Consider the following 22,186-nt stretch of genomic DNA (forward strand, 5'->3'; position numbering starts at 1 on the left):
CGTCCTCGCCGCGGACCTGCGCCGGATCCGACGCATCGAGAGCAATTAACGCCGCGTCTCCAGCAGCCGGCTCTGGTGCTGCGGTGGAGAGCTGCATGACTCACTGTTCGATTAGTTTGCCTGTGTTGTGTCTGCGGGACAGTGGAACAATGCAGAGGTGCTCTTCCTGGGCCTGCAGATAAATATCCTATTTCTTAACGAGCTCGTGGGTTTAGTGAAGCTCGGGCTCCTGCGACACGCGACGATTATCGCTTTGAAATTTGAAACTCTGCAAACGCAGTGACCCGGTGCTTAACCTGCGCTCTGGGCCGCAGTATACAATTTAAAGAGCACCTACAATAATATGAAAATACACGTAGTGTGTTACCCAGAAGGAAAAACGTGACATTACACGAGGCCACAGTAACTGTTACTGCATTTTCTCCTGCTTAATGCTAAGCTGCATGATGTGAATTTACAGAAACTAAGTGGACATGTTTTTATCCAATTATGAGGCCAGGCTGAATCTGTGTAGAAATATAATGGAAATATGCTTGATTTATTTGTACTCCACCTGGTTACATGGGCTTATATTAGCAAGTAACTCACAAGACATTAGGACATTTAGTTTAATTCATGCATCAACGTTTTCATCTCAGTGTGTCTCAACAAACGCAGACAGAACAGTCGTTGGATCTGCTTTGCCTGTGTGTGAAGGAGAGCGAGTCAGCTGCCGTCCCAGAGGCCTCACAGTCAGACCCGAACACTTCATTGCAGAATCTAAAAGTTATTGTAAGATCAACACTGCCCTCTAGTGGAAATATAAAGGAACCGTTCTTCCAATCTTAATGCATTAAAAGTGGGATTGAGTTCAAGGCAGGTCATGGTCACAAAGCCTCAGACATAACATTTGCCACATCAGTAACGATCATCTTGATTCTTTAAGCGCTCAGCATTCCCCCGGCATCTGTGTCCTTACCCAAGAGAAATACCAACTCATCCGCATCCCCTCTTCTGTTTAAAGCATCAGAGCGCTCTTACTTTTTATGTGCTTGTGTGATGGAAGGTGCATATTTTCAGAGCGCAATCACGGCCATAAAGCCATAAAGCCGAGTAATGACGGAAACCTGGAACTCTGCGGCAAACATTATGTTCAGTCTATATGATTTACATAAACAATAAATGGAATGACTGAACGCCTCTCTGCAATGACTCACCGCTGGAGCAGGGAGCAGCCGAGCGGTTTGAGATGTATTCGCTGCAACACGCTGTATGATTGCGTGTCAGAAATATTAAAGTGGATGTATAATGTGATTATTACCAACCGCCAGACACACATTCGCACCACGCGGCCGTGCAGATGGACGTAATCCGCACACATGGCAGCGCACCCGCAAGTCGGCGCACACACACGGGAGCGCTCACCCGCCGTGAAACCACAGTCGGACGCACGCGCGCGCGCTCGCCGCTCGCGCCCGCTCGCTCGCTCGCTCGCGCGGCGCACACCTCCCCGCCGCTGGTCCAGACCCAGACACCGCATGCCAGTGCACCTCGCTCCCTGAGCCACAGGCCGCAGGAGCAGAAGAAGAAACAGATGGGCACCAGCTGTTTGGACGAGAGCCCCGGGTACACAGCTACTGTATTGCAGCGCGCGCATGAACACACGCATGAACACAAACAGTGGAGTTGTTGGACTGCAGCGGCGCGCGGCAGCTCTCCTGGCCCGTCTCAGCGGAAGAACCCACGGGAACGGAGCAACGTTAGACTCAGGGCACGAGCTCCCGAAGGTGTTTTACTTGCAGAGTCGAAGAAGGAGGTCAACAGTCACAAAGTATGGGTTTCAGCCCTTTAATGAGATACAAATAAGAACAAACTGCAACTGAACAGTTTAACCTGAGCACATGCTGCATGAGGCTCCAATATGCGTTAATGCAGCTGCAGTTCTGTTGGATTCAGGCGACAGGTAGGGTACTGTAGGAAATGTCTTATGAAAATGCATAAAAGGCAGTTTAGAGGCAGCTAATAGCAGCACTCGTACTGAACATTAAAGCAATACACAAACCTTCTAAAACTCTCTGTGATAGCATAGCGATGCTAGGGTATGAGTCATGGTTAATTCTAGGCCCACTTTTCCTTAAATAGTCACAGGTAGATCATTTCATTCAGAATTCCCCCTCTCGTTCCTTCCACTTCCTGACTGAAACCCGGAATTTGCTCCAACCAAAACCCTCCTTCCTCCGTCTCAATGACATTAGTTCTGGTCAGTGGTTACTTCCATTTTTATGTTCACTTTAAAGATAATATGTCCCATTAAAAAGGAATAAAATATTGTGTGAAGCTCAGTAAAGTGGAATAAATCAGTCCCTGGGGCTTGTGTGACAGTCGCCGCACCGCAGATGTGACGTTAAACATTGCTGGACACCATCTGCGCAGCTCGGCGGCATCCCGGAGCAGCAGTGCGGTACCAGCTCAAAAACACACAAATGGAAAATGGTATTGTTGTGCACGGTCGGCCGCGGCGGGCCTGTGATTTCCAGCTTCGGCGCTGATGTGGTCTGGTCATGTGTGTTTTAGTGTTTTAGCAATAGGAGTCTGGTTCGGGATCTTATATCCTCTTTAAGCCAACAGGATGTCTTTAATGAACCGCAGTGTGTTTGAACTGTCGCATCTCACCATACAGCAGTCTCGCCCTCGTCTCTGGCTCAGGCGAACTCGAGAAGAGGGAGACGCGGTGAAATGAGAAACGTGCTAAAAACTGAAGATGTCTCAAATCCAGGAAACGCTGAATCCAACGCGAGGACCACAAATCAAACGTTGGCCGGAGGAGAAGGGAACGTCTTTGGCTGATGTGCGGTGGAGCTCATGAGTAACCGGGGCAACCCTGTTGTTGTTGTTGTTGTTGTTGTTGTTGTTGTTGTTGTTGTTGTTGTTGTTGTTGTTGTTGTTGTTGTTGTTGTTGTTGTTGTTGTTGTTGTTGTTGTTGTTGTTGTTGCTGTTGCTGTTGTTGTTGTTGTTGTTGTTGTTGTTGAAGATGCTGCTGTTGTTGTTGTTGTTGAAGATGCTGCTGCTGTTGTTGTTGAAGATGCTGTTGTTGTTGTTGTTGTTGTCGTCGTCGTCGTCGTTGTTGTTGTCGAAGCTGCTGCTGTTGTTGTTGTTTTAATTGTTGTTGTTGTTGTTGTTGTTGTTGCCGTTGTCGTTGCCGTTGTTGTTGGTCTCCTGGATGACTCTGGCTCTTTGAGCTCACTCGTCCCTCTGCCTCCACAAGATGGTGTTGCTGGGGTGTGTTACAACTGACCGGACTGCGGGGCCATTTATTGTGGCAGCAACAAAGAGAAAACAAGCTCACATCATTATCACTATATCAGCAAACTGTGGTGATGGTTCAGTAACTGTGAGTCTTCATATGCTGCATATTGTTTCAATTATTCCAAACTGTTGTTCCAGACCATGCCATAGGAAAATGCTGAAAATACTCCATGTTTGATCTTGTGGGCTCTTGTGAAACTGGAAATGAACGGTGATTAACTATAATGATGATCATCGTGGTGAAAGGTTTTGTGCCACAGGTTATTTGACTGTGTGATCCAATGTACGTACAAACGGCCTAAAAAAGTACGACACCAGCGCCGAGTCGCATTCTGCCGCGTTTGAGTGGGTTAAAGACGTTTTACAGTCAGCAAATAAACTCGAGTCAGGGAAGCAAATGAACTGGTGAAGCCGTGTTTTATGTGTGTGATACTAAAGTGCAGAGGCTTTGTAGGGCTGCGAGAGGAAGAGGGATATGGGTATGATTAAAGTAGGCACTAAAGCAAAGGTGGTAATTGTGATCGTAAACACCAACTTTTTCATCTGCTCCTCTAACGAGGCCTCGCTGTTTACTCCGTGCCGCTAATGCTTTAGAACGGCAGCGTCCAATCTGAGCCCGTCTCATTATATCGGTGAAGGATGTAGGGGACATGTCTGAACTGTTTATATGATGGGAGCTTGATATGACAGAGGTGCAGGGACCAGTGATCAGACACCGGATCTGCAATTTCCTGGTTGGTCAGAAATCAGTGAACTCAATGTACAAACAATGTAAAATTGGCAGTCGCAGAGGTATCTGCTATCTGTGTATCTGATAGGACCTGAACAGAGCTTAGAAGGAAGTCGGGATCAAGGAAGGATCTTAATTGGTTGAGACCCACAAACTCCAATACTGCATTTATGGTTGACTTAGATTGATGTTGAGGATCATTGCATCACACAACAGCTTTTAAGTTTAGTGTCAATGGCCTCTTTAGCAAACCTGCTAAAAAGCATGAAGCAAAGCTGTTGTTGTTGATACTGACGTTAATTTAAAAGCTCAAAGGACCTTTTATTGTCATGACACCACACACATTTCTTTGAAGTAAAACCTAACAAACGGGAAACCCTCGGATTCTCACAACACGCGTACACACTCAGCAGTTGTCACTTCTGCAGGAGCTCAGTTGCCGCCATGTTCCCCTGTAATTCGAATCCAGTCTCAGCCTTAAACACACACACACACACGCACACACACACACACACACACACACACACACACACACACACACGCGGCGCATGAAGATGTAGTATCTTTGGCCTTGAGGAGAGCCTGATCATAAAAATGTGTTCTTTATAGCGTAAAACTGAGGGTCATGAAAGAGTCAAGTCTACGTTTCAGTTAAACAGTCATTTTTCCTCTATTTGCCTGTAATTAACCCTGGGGATGTAATTCTGCCAGGTCTCTGGGCCCGGCTTGTGTTTTTATGAAGGTCCATAACGCTGGAGGACGGAGCTGTGGAGCGGTCCAGACCCCGTCATGTTATACTGCTGATGCCGGCGCTGCCAGAACCCTCTCACGCCCCGTCCTGGACAGCAGAGACACGCGGCCACGGCGGCCGACGGACCGCAGCCGTAAACACTGCACCTCTGCTGCTTTTCGAACCGGGGGACGGGCGTTTTCCACCACAAGTCACAGGTTGATCTGCAATAACGTTTGGATCAAGTATCACACGGCTGATGCCTTTGATGGGTGCTGTAACGGGACGGGACCTACGAGGTCACAAGGACTGAATATAAACAACTCATCAACTCAGCTTAAGTTTGATAGATGCTTTATTATGACTGGAAGTGTTTAACTAAAAGCGACTCCCGCCCTCTGGCTGCTCAGATTAGGATCTGTTTAACATTCTTCTCTTTACCAACATATATCTATTGAACATGATTCCCCTCGACTCTCCCGCTCAACCGATACGAGAGCCATTAATTTATTGGAGGCCTTTGAAGAAGGAGGCCCGGAGGAGGTTCTCGCAGTCAGGCTGCGTTACAGTCACCTTGCGGAGGCGAGATGCTGCGTGGCGAACGTTGCCACGGCGAATGAAGGGACTAACACAGAGTGTCAGGTAGGAAACAGACAGGCTGCAGGGCCACGACAATCAGCAGGGCCCGGCCCCGCGCTAGGCAGGACTTCAATAAAATACCTCCAGTCCTACTTTTAAAAGCATTAGTCCAGGGCAAATTAAAAACTAGAGCGCAGTTAAAAGAAATCACTGTGTAAATGTTAGCATGTGGAAGCTTTGCTTTTCCTTTCCCCTTTTTTCCTTCCTCTGAGCCGAACAAAGAATGGCCCCGGAGGCAGAGCCGCGCAGCTGCTGAATATTACTACATGCATGTGTTTTAAATAAGACCCCATTATAATCAAAATCATAAAAAAAGGTAATGTGGTCCTCTTGAACGTTTAAATTTGAGTTAACCGATGTCGAGTTCAGCCCTCTGAGAGCGCTTTTGTACTTCCTAATTGAATGAATTTTTTGGAAGAAACAGATTAAGCGACCATCAAAGAAGCCATTATCTGTAACAAATATGTTGCTGTATTGGAGGCATTTAGAGCAATGGCACTTGTAATGTGGGGGCCGTTACTCACTGTATTTACCTAAAGATAATGCATCCAGGGGGAAACAACCTGGACGAGGACACGTTCGCAAAAGGAGCAAAGAATAATGGCTGACACAATCAGCTGTAACACAGCGAGATGTGATATTTCAAGAGAGGAGAAAACCGTGGGTTTCTATTAGAGACTATTGAATACACGTCTTCTAACACCAAATGTAGATTGGAATGGTTTTGTACTGGGAGCGATTGAAAGGCACTAATAGTGTCGCCTCGCAGAAGGCAGATGAGTTTCCACGGGAGGAACACAGACGTCTGGCCAAATCCACTTTTCCCCATTACTAAAGCGAATATTTCCGAACTGTCGGAGGGTGAAGTCTGGGTTCTCAGAGCCTCCGTCCGACGTTCTCGTTTCCCCGTGGGTTCCACTATCTCGCGTCTTCCCTCGGCGTGGTGCGGCGTGCGGCAGTTCTCCGCCGCCCCCCCGCGCCTCCTGGCGCGCGCTCACGCACCGAGACTCGACACCGCTGTGGGTCGGCGGCGCAGTTCCCACGATCCAGCTGAGAAAATATATCATTAGTGCCTCGTCGCGAAACGCTTGCCACGTTACGTTATAAAAGCTGGGTGTAAAGCGACGTGGATGAGGCGGTGTGGCTCATTCTGACCGCCTGCTTTGGCTGTTAAGAGTTTGAAAAGGGGACAAGATGCGGTGTCGAGAAAGGCCGTTTTTTTTTTCTCATCGAGTCCTGGTTGGCGAAAGAGACTAAGCGTTTCCACTGCGAACGTCTCCAAAAACATATTAGAGGCAATACAAGTGTAGGCCTTTACGAGGCTGCCTTGAAAAGATCTGAGGATGAATGAAGTTTCCAGGCAAATTACGATTCCCCGCTAATTGTAGTCTAGGTACGGCATCTGGACAGAAGATGGGCAACGCACAAAGGCGATGAGCATAAAAAGTGAAGCTGTTTGTTTATAGCCGCGCGCCGCTCGCTGCGCCGCGTTGCTCTTTCATTACGCGCCGAGCGCGAGCGAAGACCCTTTTTTTGGCGCGGGACCACAGCTCTCTGGCTTTTCCGCTTCGCAAACATTTTCACAGGCGTGACAGGCTGCGACCGAGCAGGCCGCAGCAGACGGCTCGCTCACCAGAGACGAGCGCCGCACCGCGCGCGGCAGCCGAACGTAGCGGCGCCCGGTGCGCGGGGGCGCGCGCGGGGCGGGGCTACGCCGCGCGGCTTAATTGACGAATACAGGACACAGCCGGAGCAAATTAGAGGCCGGCGCGAGGCCTCCGCCATATGCCGACTCCCGTATCACTCATCGGTGTCCCGTCGCACGCCCAGCCACGCCGCGCCACATGCGCGTGTTTACTCCCCGTCTACGCACGTGCCGCACGCCTACCTACCCGGATCGCTCAGAAACCATCTCCCACATCTCAGTCCTTCTATTTTTCTAAAGCGCACGTGCGCAAGGCCTTCATGTGGCAGCAAACTGGGCCAGCCGACACCCAGGGAGTGGTGAGGGCGCCTGACCCCCTCTCTGCCCCCCAGCCCCCCTCGACACCCTCAGAGAAGCCACATCTATGGCAGGAGCCTTCAGAGCCCCGACTGGCGGCTGCAGACCATTAAAGCCATGCCATCGCGACCGTGCACGCTCGTTGCTCTTCATCTATGAATTGGAAGTATTACAAGTTACAACGTGATGTTCTGGGCATATATATATATGACCTAAGTATCCCAGTAATGAGCGTGGCCGTCTTCTGTACTTTATGAAACGCACATAACGGCTTCAGAAGCTCTGTAATCCTGTTTAACAAGATCACTGTGTAGTTTTCACGGACGTTTCTCGAAAGCATCAGTGCTGCAGCGTGTTGCCTTTTTAATGGAAGTCATATAAGCATCCACATTACCTAGCGTATAATTAAAACAAATGAAAGCAGCATGGCCTTGCAGCAGTATCTGTTATTTAAATCTTCTATCAGAGTTAGTGGAGGAGGATAAAACGAACTTTAATTAAAGCAAAAAAATTCCACTGATGCATTTATTGCATTCTCGTAGGAAGCAGAGAGGCAGTTTCACATTCGCTCGGGTTCACAGTAGCAGAAGCCGGGTTTTGTTAGTGCACGGGCTCCAGTTAAATTAGTTTCATTGCCACAGAAAAGCAAATGCCCTCTGACTCCACGCCGAAGACATCAGCCGCTTACAAGCTCTCACAATAAAACCCGAGCGCGTTGTAATAAGCCCCGCTTTGTTTCTAATACAGCCGAGGGAAAAAAAAAAAACATTTATTGGACTAATTACAGTGGTCTCTAATTGCATTTTCTTCCTGTGTTACACATAGTTTGGCAGAGTTCCTAGTATTGTGTCAAAAAATCTTGGCGGCGGCAGCAACTGCCGTGAACGATGAGGTACGAAAGAACGGAAAGGATTTGTGGGTCAAAGATTCTAATTCTAAATCTTGGAAAGGGTTAATTATTAACCCATATGTTTCTGCATTGAAGCCCAAAACAGAATAAACTAAGTCATTAAAAATACAGTGGGGTATGGAACATAAAATATAAATATAATGTCATTTCATATTACATATAAATGATATAAAAAGGATTTGATTAATGTGTTATACCAGTTTTTAATTGTCTAATTGGCTTTGACACCAAAGTAGTTAAGTGATGTTTGTTTAACACAATAACATCAGTTACGTTACTTACAAGAAAGTTCTTTAATCAAACTTGCTGACTAGCCGGCAGTCTGAACCACTAGCAGGCTCCATTATTTGGGTGTAAAGGAAGTAAAATCTTCCCCTGGTCTCCAACAAACAGCTCCTCCAGGGGCAACCTAGCGTTCCAAGGGTGGTCCGCTGTCCAAGTGTGAACCGGGCCAGGCTCAGACGGCTCTGCTGTGATTTCCCCGTTAGCGAGGTATGGCAGCCAGCCACGGTGGCGTGCACGCTATGGTGCTGGATCACACCTCACAATTCTAATGACCACGGAGGTCAAATAAATGCTCCGGTGTTAATTGGCTGCAGAAATGATTAGGGAACACACGCGTCCAGATGGATTCTGGGACAGAGACGAGAGGTCAGCGCGTTGCATGCAACATCCAGAGCGATGCTAAAACCAGCGGTTCCTGTCTTAAGCCATGTGATTACACGTTAATTGCCCTCACACACACACGCACACAGATTCACGCACACGCAGCAGACTCCCAGACTGGAGCCTGGTGGACTCCTGCGCTGATCCCACCCTCATGCAGCCATGCGGTTGGCTGAGCAGCGCGCCAGGCTTGCCCCGCGCCCAGACGGATGCCCGTAGTGCTCCCCCGTACCAACGGAACCGCTGCCAAACCACACATGGAGATGGCAAATGGGAGCCCAGGGTTCTGTTCAGTTTCCTCACACACACACGCACACACACACACACACACACACACACACACACACACACACACACACACACACACACACACACACACACACACACACACACACACACACAGATAACACAATGCAGGCATGCAGCAATTAGGGGCCTGTTCACCGGTGAACGTCAGGAAGTTGCACCAGCTTTATACATCTTCATACATCATACGTACGTGCGTGGTCGACGGAAACTTTCTCGGTCGGTTGCATTGCTTCACACGTTCACAGTGTTGGGCTCTGAGGAGGATGATGCCGTGCATAACAGGTGCGGCGTTCCATATTTTGGCGACTGAAAGGTTGACCAGCCTACTGCTCTTTCACACTACTGCTATGTGCTGAAAAAGGCCTATTTCCCTTAACAGCACATTAGTTCAACTTCCTCTGTGGTTTGTATAATTTATCGTCCAACCACGAGCTCATTAATTTCCATATATTAAATGATATATTACGACTAAAACCTTTTTTAATTTCACATTTAATCGCTCTTTCTGTTTGGCTCCCTATTAAGGGCGAGTCTGATTGGATCCAGAGAAGCATTACAAAAAATATTGCCTGCAATAAGTCATATAAGTGCAATTGTTTCAGAATGTTAACCGACACATTAGTCAGAACGTTTTATTGTTAATCACTAAAACCAGCAACAGCAGAGAGCAAAGTGTGAAGCAGAGACTCGACCGCAGGTCACACTTCAGAGCAAAGGCTGGGAGCCATTCACACACACACACACACACACACACACACACACACACACACACACACACACACACACACACACACACACACACACACACACACACACACACACACACTGACATGAGGTCACGACCTCCACTACAGCTGAGTTAATTAAACGCGTCTCCAGCAGCCACACGCTGCCCAATAAAGTCGTCTGCGCTGGGGGATGATGAGCGCATTGTGCTGCTGGGCGCATCGCTGGCTCCAGGCTTCCCAGGGAGCCCGGCCCACCGGCCCACCGGGCGAGACAAAGATATACCACCCTGCGGCGGTGGCTCCACTTCCACCTAGCCGCTGCGCCACGGTGGAAGCAATCACGCCGGCTTTTTATAAGGGGCATAATGCCTGTTTTTACATGTGAACATGTATGAATGAAAACCTCCCCTTGCAGACCCTCCACTTGGAGGCAAAGGTTGCTTCGGAAGCATGGCACTGCATAATCCAGACCTGAATGAAGGTGGCGGTGGGGGAGGATGAACATTCCAGAACAGTGAGACCCTCCTTTCACCCCCCGCTGTGCCCATATCCACTTAAAATCTCCTTACCCACAATTCAACACTTGGCTCCAGTGAATGCCCCCCGGAAGAGGTGCAGCGCCACAACAGAACAGCTTATCCCCACTTCCTAAAGCCACGAGTGTCAGCTATGGCTCGGATACGACCCCTGTGGACCCTTATTGAGCACATTACGTTCAGTGCAAGTGGTCTTAATATACTTTAATAAGGCCTGTTTTCGATTAATTCTCCCTTGAAACCAGTAGTAAGGCGACTACTAGGCACGTATAAAAACTGAATGAAGGCGGAAGGCAGGCAGCGGGTCGGGGGGGTGGGCGGGCATGGGAATCCTTGTGGATTCGTCCTCACCAGCCTCACCATTATAATGGTTGGGCCTGTGGCTTTGGGGGCACCGGTGAGAGGAAACGTAATGTGTTTAAGGTGCACCTTAGGATTGAGTCCAGCTCATAAAGCCTGTGCATGTCACGTCCGGAGTGGAAGGACAGATTCACCCAACGTGAGTTGGGACAATGGCTTTGTGTTGCATTTGAAGGTCAGTGTAATAGAAAAAGGCGTGTGTTTTATGGCAACGCGGGGTTAAAAAAGCCCAAACCTACTAACAGCACCCAGAGGAAGCAGCGCTCTGGGCCGGGATAGCTGCCCCTCTGTCCCATGTAATGGATAGTGGTAAAAAGTATCCACCTGGGTTCTCCACTGCACCTGCTGCCACGTATCCACACGAACCCTGCAACAGGACGTGACTCATAAATATTCCCCCGATTGCGGTCCAGAAATAAAACAATAATAAAATCAAACATATATTTGTAATGTTAATACACATAAGGAACATGAATGGTTTCCCTTTCCTGTCCAGGAGTGAGGCAGACGTGGACTAGAGCCATTTGGAGACATCGTTACACAGCTTCCTGTTTCAAACAACAAATAAAAGAGATGACTGTTATTAGGGAATGTATTTATTTTGGAGATTGAGAACTGTAGGACGCCACAATCTGAACTGGGCCTTGATAACTAACATATGGCAAACGTGTTCACTATGTTACTGTGTGCTTGTCCTTTGACACCATAGTTCCTACTCATTGAGTTCCGCCTGGTGCCAAACACCACAACGAACCCATATGAAGATTAACGACTTCTAACAGGGCATGTGATGAGTCATTATGCGGTTATTAAAAACAGCAAATTATTATGATTAGTACATTACATTTATGATCCCGGGCAATGGTATTGCTGCCACGGAGCGAATGTGTCACACGCGGAACCGTGTGCGACTGCAGACTAGACCTTTCCACTGCTTTGTGAGTGAATGACTGCCGCGCTCACGCATTCGCAGAGCGCTATCACTGATCTGCACCTAGTGGGTTGTTTCCTGTGAGCGCTTTCAGTTGGTGGGCCTTTGAAGCCGGCTTTAATAATAGGTCCCCACAGAACTAATGAAAATTCTCTGTCAGATTAAAAGGGAGTTTCAGGCCCACACTGAGCGTAAACACCGGAGCACGCACACATAGAGTCCACACAGTTTACAGATGTGGTTGGCGCTGGGACGACTGCTTACCGTCGCTGACAACATGGCCGGTGTCCTGTAGAGACGCATCCATCCCGTTCTGTTTGTGAGCTGTACCGCTGCGTTTCCCTTGCAGACGCTGGAGCGCTTCGCTGTCGAGGTGGTCTCGTACCTAATGAATCCACTTCGGTGCAGTTCCCCTCCGTAGGCCCGTAGGTCTAAATCCCCCTGTCTGGGCCAGTGACAGTCTGGCCCGGGGGACGACATCTGTGAGTCTTTCATAAACTCCTAACCAGCAGCAGATGTCTTTTAAAACAACTTGCTACAGTACATCTATGCTGGGTTTGATTCTCTGCAACAGGCATCCTTTTGTTTTTGATTCATTGCCACCACAGTGGAGCGGGTTGCTTATGGAGGGGGGGGTGTTACTCTGTGTCTGCTAATATGCATCTGACCTTTGAACGTTTACACAATTGTCACAATTGTTTGCCTAGAATATGGGAATATCGTCCAGTTATGCACAAAAAGACTCCTCTTCCGACTTTATTTCACGTTTCGTCAGTTTTGCAGCTTCTTGGTTCACATGAATCTGTGAAACTGTAAAGTCTAGGTCAAACGCACTCTGCCACTTAGAACAGCTGGGAAAGAGGTTCCGGCTCTAAAAGCTGCAGAGCATTAGGGCTTGACATACAGCGAAGCATGTAAAGAGAAACCCGAAGACCCACAGCGTCCCTGTGGACGGATCAGGTGAGTTCAGGTCCGCGATTTCCAGAACCACATACGTGACACGGCGCGATTCATCCGCTACTGTGCGTCCGTAAGTTGTCCAGCAGATTTGGATTTTTTTTTAATACATTGTGTGATGACTTGCATTAAAACCCGTCTGTGTCTGTGCCATTTTCCATCTATCAGGCTGATGCGCTGAGGATTCCAAGAGGAAGACTAACTGGTCTTACATGTTAGAGAGTGATGCTGAACGTGAATGAACCCTCACACATGCACTGCAAGGCCTTAGCTGTGCCGTCATGCTGCTAAAGGCCCAATCGACCATGTCCAATCCTTTGGCCGGAGGTATTTCTTGTGTCGTGCCGATGGATTTCACAAATGTTTTTTTCAAAATCACATAAATGTACAGTAAAGCAAGACAAGGACGCAACAGTTTTAGAGTTTAGCCACATATATTATAGACATAGACAATGAAAGGCTTCATCATACAGTCACATGAAATGTATTTAATAAAACACAATGTACACATATGCAGTCCTATGACCATACATTTGATGGATCCTAATTATTAAACCTAGAATATGTCAAAGCATAGTTTGCCTTTTTTCTTCTTCATCTTCTTTAAAACAGTGAAATCAGTAGATGAGGTCAAATGAATGTAATACAACACTTTGCGTGACATCACACAAAACTGTTTCCACATGTTAAAGATATTAACTGTTATAAGGAACTCAAGGAGTAATTCAGCATATAAGAGTAACAGTATGAGGCAAAAAAAACAAGTCTCACGGAACAAAAAAGTACAAAATAGAATTAATAAATAAATCAAATATATACCATATAAGTGAAACAGCTATGTGGCAGCTATTTATTATTTGTTTTTAATCATTTTAATCTTTAGCTTGGTAATACAACCTTTTTTTATCTCTAAAACATTTAGAACGGTGAACGAGTCAATACTGAAAATACAGTAATAAGCTTTCATATTTAGATAAACTATGTACATGAGTCTGTTGCCATGCGAGTCCAACAACTAAAGTTCTTCTTTTGTTTATCCACACTATACAGTTAAAGCATAAAGCAGTCTGAACGTAAACAGTTTGTGCTGAGAATAAAATACTTTGCAACTATGAATGGTCATTTCTTTAATATTACTCTCAAAAATGTACATAACAGAAAGGCCACACACTGGAACACTGCGTCTCCATCTAGAGGGGAGGTGAGCGTAGCGTTGACATAAATATAGGATCAAAAAAAAAAATAATAACAGCTGTCTTCCAGTTCAAGATGCCTTTTTCTTGTCCATCAGCATCGTTTAGCTTCAGTCAAATGTCTTCCGCCTCTTCGCTGTTCAGCTTGCTAACCCTCCTTGCTAAACCTCCCATCATTACCCCGCTATCCAGCTGTCCCGCCTCCGTAGTCTCTGGTTGCCCTTCCATCTTCCATCTCCCTGGATGGTGCATGACATTGTGAATGATGGTTAGGGGTGGTGTGTGTGTGTGTGTGTGTGTGTGTGTGTGTGTGTGTGTGTGTGTGTGTGTGTGTGTGACTAATGTCATGTATAAAGGTCCAGAAGGAAAGGGACGGGGCTGAGGGATCAGAGTCACCTGGCTGCTCACAGAAGCTTTGGGAGGCAGGGGCACGCCGTGTTTAATGGTGATGGTGATACTGGTGGTGGACCTGTGAGCTGTCGGCCGGGGTTTTCGGGTGGGGAGGTGGTGGGTGCCGTCAACGTCTTCAGAGTCAGAGTATGGGTGCAGCAGCGGCTAGCAGCTTCGCTTCTTCGCTTCTTCGCTCGACCTGCGCTTTCAGTCCTCACTGGCTCGAGCGCGCCGAAGCCAAGTGGTCGCTGTGCTGGTTCTGGGCCCGTAGCCGCAGTCTTTGCTTGTTCTTCTTCTTTGGTTCTTTGGGTCGGTGTTTTCCCGGACCACCTGGGTAAAAGCGGGAGAGAGAAAGCAAAGGGGTGGGGTGGGGGGTTATTCCTCAAGCGGCTCTGCGTTTCTGCGGCCAAGTTCCTTTATTAGCTGTAACACGGCCTGCGTCGTTAGTGGACGGCGAGCCAAGGCAAAGCAGTGCGGCGGCGTAAACCTCTGTACGTTTGCCGTAACATGATGACTTTGGTAATAAGCGCCTTTTAAACATATTAAACGCTGAAACGCCAAACGCTCTGACTCAGCGCCACCGCTGTACTGTAACTTATTGTTCGGCCCTGATTTATAGAGGTGGTTTTAATCCCGTTCATTTTACAGCTGATATTCTACTTACAGTACGTCATTCACAGATTTAGAGCGGTGCATCACCTACAGTAGTTACGGCACTTCCACCAGCTCATTCCATACGCGGAGAAACAGACAGATTCCTGACGCCTTTACCCTAAAAATGATTCTATGTGTTGCGTCGCGTGCCCTCATTGACCCGGCTCCGCTGTAAAGACGCTGCTGGCAGCCGCCGGGTGCTACACTAAGCACATTTGCTTTTAGTGCACCGCGGGGAAAGCTGTAGCGCTAATGACTGCACTCACGCTTGCATATTAATCTGTCAGACTCGGGACCGGGGACGGGTTTTCAGCGTTACGTTGTATTTGCAGCCGCTCATCCGCTCGGAACCTGTCACACGAAGCATTCGCGGCGGAGTGATATAACATCTCGAGTGGATCAGTTCTCGAGCAACAGATTAATGACCTGTGAGCTCCGCTTCTATTGATTGTACAGTAAAAGTCACCAGACAGACAGAAATGGATTCAGGGAGTTAATCACGCTTGTTTTGGGACGCGAAGACCTTCACTTAATAAAGTTAATGGAAGAGAAAGACGATTCTGACTGTGGAGTATTTGTGGTGCATATGGCTTTCAAAGTGAGCCAACTCATAGATGTCCAACTCGGCCCAACACTTTTACTGTCACTGCAACAGTGGAGGAAGATAAGTATGAGACGTTGCATAACTCTCTTTCCAAGTTGGAAAGGTCCCCCAGCCCAAGGTTAATCCATCCCAGGTTTCACTGGGAAAGGGCAAGGCATGCTGGGAACTGACTTCCTGCTCGCATGGAAGCTTGTGCGGTGAAGGTTCTGCACCCACGTCTCTCTCTCTCTCTCTCTCTCTCGCTCTCTCTCTCTCTCTCCCTGTGACAGCAAGAACTCTGGCTACCGAACCACAAGGCAACAATCTGGTTGCCAAGGCCACAAATAAGATAACGAGGTGTGTGTGCGAGATGCATGTGTGCAAAGGGGGGGTTAGTGAGTGTGAGGGAATTTAAGGGAAAAGAAAATCTAATGGGGGGAAAAGTGGAGTAAGGCTTAGATGATGAGATGCCATTGAGATCCCGATCTAGAGCACAAAGAAACAAGCCCTGTTACGGTTCGCCGAGGGGGGAGGCGCAGGAAAAAAGCCTCCAACGCACACTTTCACCAGCTCATTCTGGCTTTTATTACTGCACTTGAAGCGTTCCCGCTCATGAAACGCAGGGTGTTCAATACTGCACTAGTTCTACCTGCCTTCTCACGCGGTGACCAACTGGAGCCCTCCAAGTCTTGCTCGTTTCAGCCTGAGGCAGCAAGATACTGTACTGGTAATAGGTACTGCTAATAGGGTCCCAATGAATAATACAGACGCATGCAAACATCAAACCATCTCCGAGCTATTTCCTGTAATTAAGCTAATCTCGCTATTTTGAGCCTCACCGCCAACATGATACAACTCAAAGTCACCCGTTAGCAGAGATTTTCATATCTCTAGCATTAAAACCTCAGGCTTTTCCAATTTAAAAATACTTTGAACACTTACCAGTACAATAATGCTTGTTAGCTAAAAGGCATCTGGCCTAGAGGTTTAGTTTCCTAATTGCTCCTAAAGGAGGTCATTTCCATTCAGAAGCGTGTTGCTAGGTGCTTGATAAACAGGCCTTTCTGTGCAATCAGCTGGAACCGGATTGCATTTGACAGCAATAAAGCACACGGTGCAGCGTTAAACTCTCTCTGTAGCGGGGCAAAGCCCTCGTGGGCCATTCCTTGGACGCAAGGCTGCACTTAGGGCCGAAAAAGCCTGCATTTACAGAAATTGCCCGAAACACAAATAAATACGCGAGCGGAGTTAAAAAGTCGTTTTCCTGGCTAGTGCAGAGCGGGCAGCGGATCCGTAACCCGAAGAGCTCCGTGCTTTTTTGCAGGAGCCTTTTGCAGGCGAGGCGCACACACACTCTTACAGTATGTAGAAAAAACAGAATCATGTGTAACCGAGCCCCTGCGTTCAAGCTCCTCTGCTCTGTGAGAAGGTTGTTTCCACTTTTCGTTTTCCTCACTGTAACGAGTAGATGGCAGCTGTCAGGACAGTTAGAACTGCACGGGGAACATACAAAACAGAACCTCCCTGTCGTTTTTTAATCACACTTATGTGAAAAAAAAAAAAACAGATTCTGGATATTGTTCAGATAATGAACCTCGTGTTCGGTTTATTATGTTGTCATATATAAAGTTAACAAGAACTTTTCTTCATTCCTACATTATCTGTGGATTTCAAAGATTCAGCTGAAAACCCCTAAATTGATGAATGAAACAATTTTAGGCCATATTTCATAACTCAGTCTCCGCTTTGACAGCTAGAGGGCAACCAATCCCCACATACTGTAAGCCCCTTCCCCCTGCATGTGATACAATCCCTGTGAGGTCCTTTATCATGTCTCCCATTTAGCCTCTACTCGGGCCACTGTGCACCGAACACCGAGTTTTCATCATCTCATATTTACGACCAGTGTAATCACTTAAGCTGATTACCAGGGTTCACAGAGGAAACAGTTTAATTTGCCTGGAAAGAAATGATTAAGTCATCTCAGTTGCTTTCAAAACCAAGAACAAATTCATAAATCTCGCAGCACGTAAAGATCGTTTTTGTCTTGGAAGGCGAGTGGGTTTCAAATCATTTTTTTTGCCTTTGTTTCGCTGGCACAGTGAGGCTTGGATCAAAGCAATATGGCTTTTATCAGAAAATATCATTCTTATACTTTTCCTTCCATTTTGGCCACATCTGCTATCACAACAGCAAACCATAATTCTACCAATGTTTAGTTTTCCTACGTAGATACCATCTTCCTCTGCCAGCTCCACGTTTGTGTTTGAGTTTTAAAGTAAATTAAACAAACAGACAAAAAAAAAATTCAAGAGCAAATCAAAATGTTTTGTATTTCCAAATCAGAAACAGAACCTGTGGTGAGATGACTGTTTACCGTTGTCAGGAGTGACCTCGGAGTGAATTTTCTGCTGCTGTGCCTCCACCTCCATCACCTACTGTATGCGAGCTTGAGAAATACTTAGCGTCATTCGTGAACTGTCAAAGCAGCACGCGAAGAAACGTTAAACTGCGCCGCGTGCACTGCGGTGGACGCCGCTCCGTCCAGAGCGACTTCCTCCCGTCCACGTCCCGCCGATAATATTCGAGGCTCTCAGCAATAACGGAGACGGCTGCATGGTGAGCTTCCAGCTAAGAGTTAGGCGCTATTACCCGTATCGTATTATTAGGCTCCAGAATAATATCTCCTTGTGGAACTGCAACATGACTACTTGTCCAAGTGATGCACTGAAAGATAATCAGTCAAATCCATATCCAAAGAGAAGGATGCCAAAGCCAAAGGGGCCTTCATCTGTGTCAAAGTGAATATCTCTGCTCTGGAAAAAGAGATCAAACTCCAGAATATGTATACGTTTGCATGAGGGAAGCTATGCATTATGCAATAGGTTCATGATCCTGTTCTTATTTAGGATTTGGTCCCCAAGTACACACTTTGTTTTTTTTGGCCCATCTATACCTTGATCTACAATCACAGAGGTTAAAAACACGCTCCGACTGTCCACGCAGTGATTTCATCCACTCACGGCTCCGGCGGCAGGGCAGGAATCGAAGGCCTAATCTTATCTCCATTGCTCGCGGTTGGAGGAAAATCAATGGCTGACCTCGAGAAGGCATTAAGACATACGGTAAATGAGATCCTATACTGCTGAAAACTCTCCCGGCTCTCCTGTTACGCCATCCCTCCACTCAACGTAGACGCTCAATTAATAACGTTCAGGGGGCAAGGAGAAGGGGGTGGGGGGTGCTCGGGACGGAACAAACAAACATCCAAACAATTTTGAAGAAGATTTGGGCGGACTTAAGGAAGGTAAAGCTGGAGTTTTTGGCGGCTCATGTTTTCATAAACAGGCCAAAGCTGGGAGGCCATTATTTGTGAGGGAAAGAGAGAACTACTGGCGCCAGTGAGATTTGATTTCAGTGGCAGAAATTGGATTAGCAGCCATTAAGGGCCTCCTCACACATACATTTATAATGCTGTGAAGGGGAAAGGATCTGTGGCCAGCCAGCGCTCTCTTTACTCACACACCGACAACTCCTCCGTCTGGGAAAAGGTTACGGACTCTGACACTGCCCTAAAACTGCAGCAACTCAGCTTTCACTTGATTTATAGGTGGGACACAGTCGCGTGACCTCCAGTGATCCGATGCTCATCACGGCGTGGGCCAAAACCTTTACCTTGTGCTACAGCCTGACCTCAGGACAACGCCGCGCAAAGGTCATTTGAAAAGCAAAAGGAGGATGAGATACAAGAGAAATGATGCTTAAGAATGGGTTTTTACAGACGCTGGTCTGAGTGAGAGTGAAAAAGCTGTAATTTGGGATGATAACTACTGGGGAATTCTTGAGCAGAGACACAGACGTCAGCCGGCGAGACCAGCCTTTTGACAGAGAGGACAATCTGTTACAAGTAGCTCATCTTGCCAACCAGCTGACAAGAGGCTCTCTGCACAGCGTCACTTAGCCCTAACAAGGTTACCCCCGATCACACTCTTTCATTCCCTCTCTTGCCCCCCCCTCTGCTTCCTATCACCGCCCCGTCGGGCGAGAATGATTCAAAACATGCGCATTCCGATTTAAACAGCCAATGTCAGGATTAGGCGGGTCGTTATTTTCTCGTCTGTGATCCGGTGGATCTGCTCAGAGATGAAGAAGAAGAAGAAAAAGCAGGTTAGCTCGTCAGCTTTGATGCCCTGTTTCCCTGACAGTAAGTTAATGCGAAAACCCTGACCGGGGGATTAACGTCGCTAAGTGGACAAGTCCCGGTAAAACATGCACGACTGGCAAAGTGATTAATACGTCTGAGGGTCAGTGTAGACAGAGCGAGTTTTCTCCTCTGGAGAAGGTCAATCACACGCAGCTCGCCCAGGAAGGACACAGAATCCATGAAGAGCCTGCACATTAGCATCCACACACCAACCGTCTGCGCTCAGAGCTACTGTAACCCTTCACTTTGTTAAAGCGTAGCCTGTGAACCAGAAAAGCCAAGAAAGGTAAGAATCACTGGAACAGATGGATTCTGAAGACCCGATATCTCCTTTTCGTTCTATTGTCAATACCAAGTTGTTAGTGGTGCCTACGGTAAAGTCCAGTCAAGTGTCACATAAGGAATTAAACACCCTTAACACAAAGCCATAAATAATTCAAACAAACCTCAGTGTTTAAAGAACAGGTGGAAAATACTAGGTAGCTTTTTCCTCCCTCGCTCTCAACGCGAAGAGGTTCTTAAATGACGTTGCAGCGTTACGAAGATATGCTACTAAAAGCTACTAATTGCAATGATGCATCTAAAAGCCTGATATTCCAGCATCTGCTCAGCATTACAGTGTGACACGGCTCCTGCAGCTCTACCTCTCTGAACAGTGGGAGGCGAACAGTGGGATCCACACAGGACCAGATGGTTTCTGACCGAGCCGCGTAACATTCACTAGCTTACAGCGGCACCAGTCGAGATTTATTTGGAAAAATCCGCCTAAATGCTCGAGTTTGGTCTGCAAAGCGTTCTGTGACGAAGTGCATCCCAAACCGAAGATTAATTCCTTTCGATGGCGTTGCTGATCATTTGTGAGCACATGCCATATTCTAAAAGGAAGCGGTCCCAGCAGAAGCAGCAGCTACACTCCATCATCCCAGTGGTGAAGTCTGATGGGGGCACCAGACGCTGAGGAAAAAAAAAGGAGGTCTGAGGAGTTAAATTGTATGACGTTATATGGTTTCTGGGCTGTGACATCCTGCCAACTGTTATAGTGTTCCCACTTCCACTTGGAGCTGCCAATAGGTAAAGACTTGTAGTTTAGCTTTACATCGTAAATCTGCGGGCCCTCTGTCGCCCCCTACAGGATTGAAGGGGGGGGGGGGGGCTCATTAGGTGTACAGCTGTTCATTTCATGTGATCTTATTCACTTCTCTTTAGTAAATGAGGCACTGTGCATGTACACAGTCCACGGAGGGTAAAGTCAGGCAGTCAACAGGCATCACGACTGGCCCACTGAGCCCGATGCGCCTACAGACCGCAGGACTCAGAGAGAAGTGAGCAGCCCCCTTCTGCGGTCTGCTATCTCCCGACTGACTCATCGACACATCTGGGCCTAAGTATGGGGCTGTCCTGCCCCAGGGGCACTTGGGTAAATGAGGGATAATTAGCTATAGTTGACTTTAATGAATGGCTTAATGTAGTGTTTTATTTCTGATGAGAAAAATATAAAGCTCGGGGCTTTTCAAAGGCTGAAGGCTGTTTGTTTTTACATTTGTTGTGTGCGGGTTGGGGGGGCTGGGGGTGCGAGGCCGCGCGAGCCGAAGATAGCCGGGGCGCACGAGGGAGTGGTTTCCAGTGCGACCGCGGATCCGAGGATCAGGAAACCTGCTGGGAGATACAGCAGCAAATCCATCACTCCGGCGGGGAAGTTTTTACAGATGTGTTTTCCTTCAGGCAGAGACGACCGAGGCAGCCGGAGCGCTGCAACTTTGATTTGCATGACTTCTGTACCGAACCGAGATGCGACGTCCATAAATGCTTTGATCCGTCTTCTACTATCCCACACGCTGTGATATAAAGCAGGAAGTCTCTTGCAGAGTTATGATAGTCATCCATTTTAGATTCCGATAAGTGTATTGCATTGAGCTGCTGGAATAAATCATTCTCAACAGACACCAGATTCGGCGTGGATTTATTTGTTCTATTCAATCTTTGATGACAAGCCGCTCTCGGGCTCCTCCGGTATAACTGTCATATACATTTCCTTCTTTCCACGCCAATGCATCACTTGCCACAGGAGCTCATTATGTTTGCTGTACCATTATGAAATAAAAGCTAATAAAAGCCGACTTGGCAGCTCTGTTTAGTGAACTTTCACACACTGCAGCCTTCCACCGATCTCCTTCCGTGTACAAACCGGCCCCCCTCCAGCATCAACTGTGGACTTTCGAAAGTGGCCCCGTGCCGACGACGGATCAAGGCAGAAGAAGCCCATGCTGCAACGGTGGCGACCTCTTCACATCGCCGTTGGATAACATATTTCAAATGCTTATTTTTTATCCAAGGAGGGGGAATTTGCATCTCCAGGACCTGAGAATAACATAAGTCTGG

General features: G+C 47.5%; 1 protein-coding gene across 1 annotated transcript in view; it reads right to left on the minus strand.

Moving 5' to 3' along the window:
• Positions 1-13,198: 13,198 nt before the first annotated feature.
• rspo2 (R-spondin 2) overlaps positions 13,199-22,186 on the minus strand; it is a 43,332-nt gene continuing 34,344 nt past the window's right edge. The window contains exon 6 of the mRNA XM_029130160.3: positions 13,199-14,696. Within this exon, the coding sequence (XP_028985993.1) occupies positions 14,581-14,696 (116 nt within the window). The 3' untranslated portion in view covers positions 13,199-14,580. The remainder of the gene's footprint in view (positions 14,697-22,186) is intronic.

This window comes from Betta splendens, chromosome 16 (assembly GCF_900634795.4).
Source record: "Betta splendens chromosome 16, fBetSpl5.4, whole genome shotgun sequence".
NCBI classification, from domain to species: Eukaryota; Metazoa; Chordata; class Actinopteri; order Anabantiformes; family Osphronemidae; genus Betta; species Betta splendens.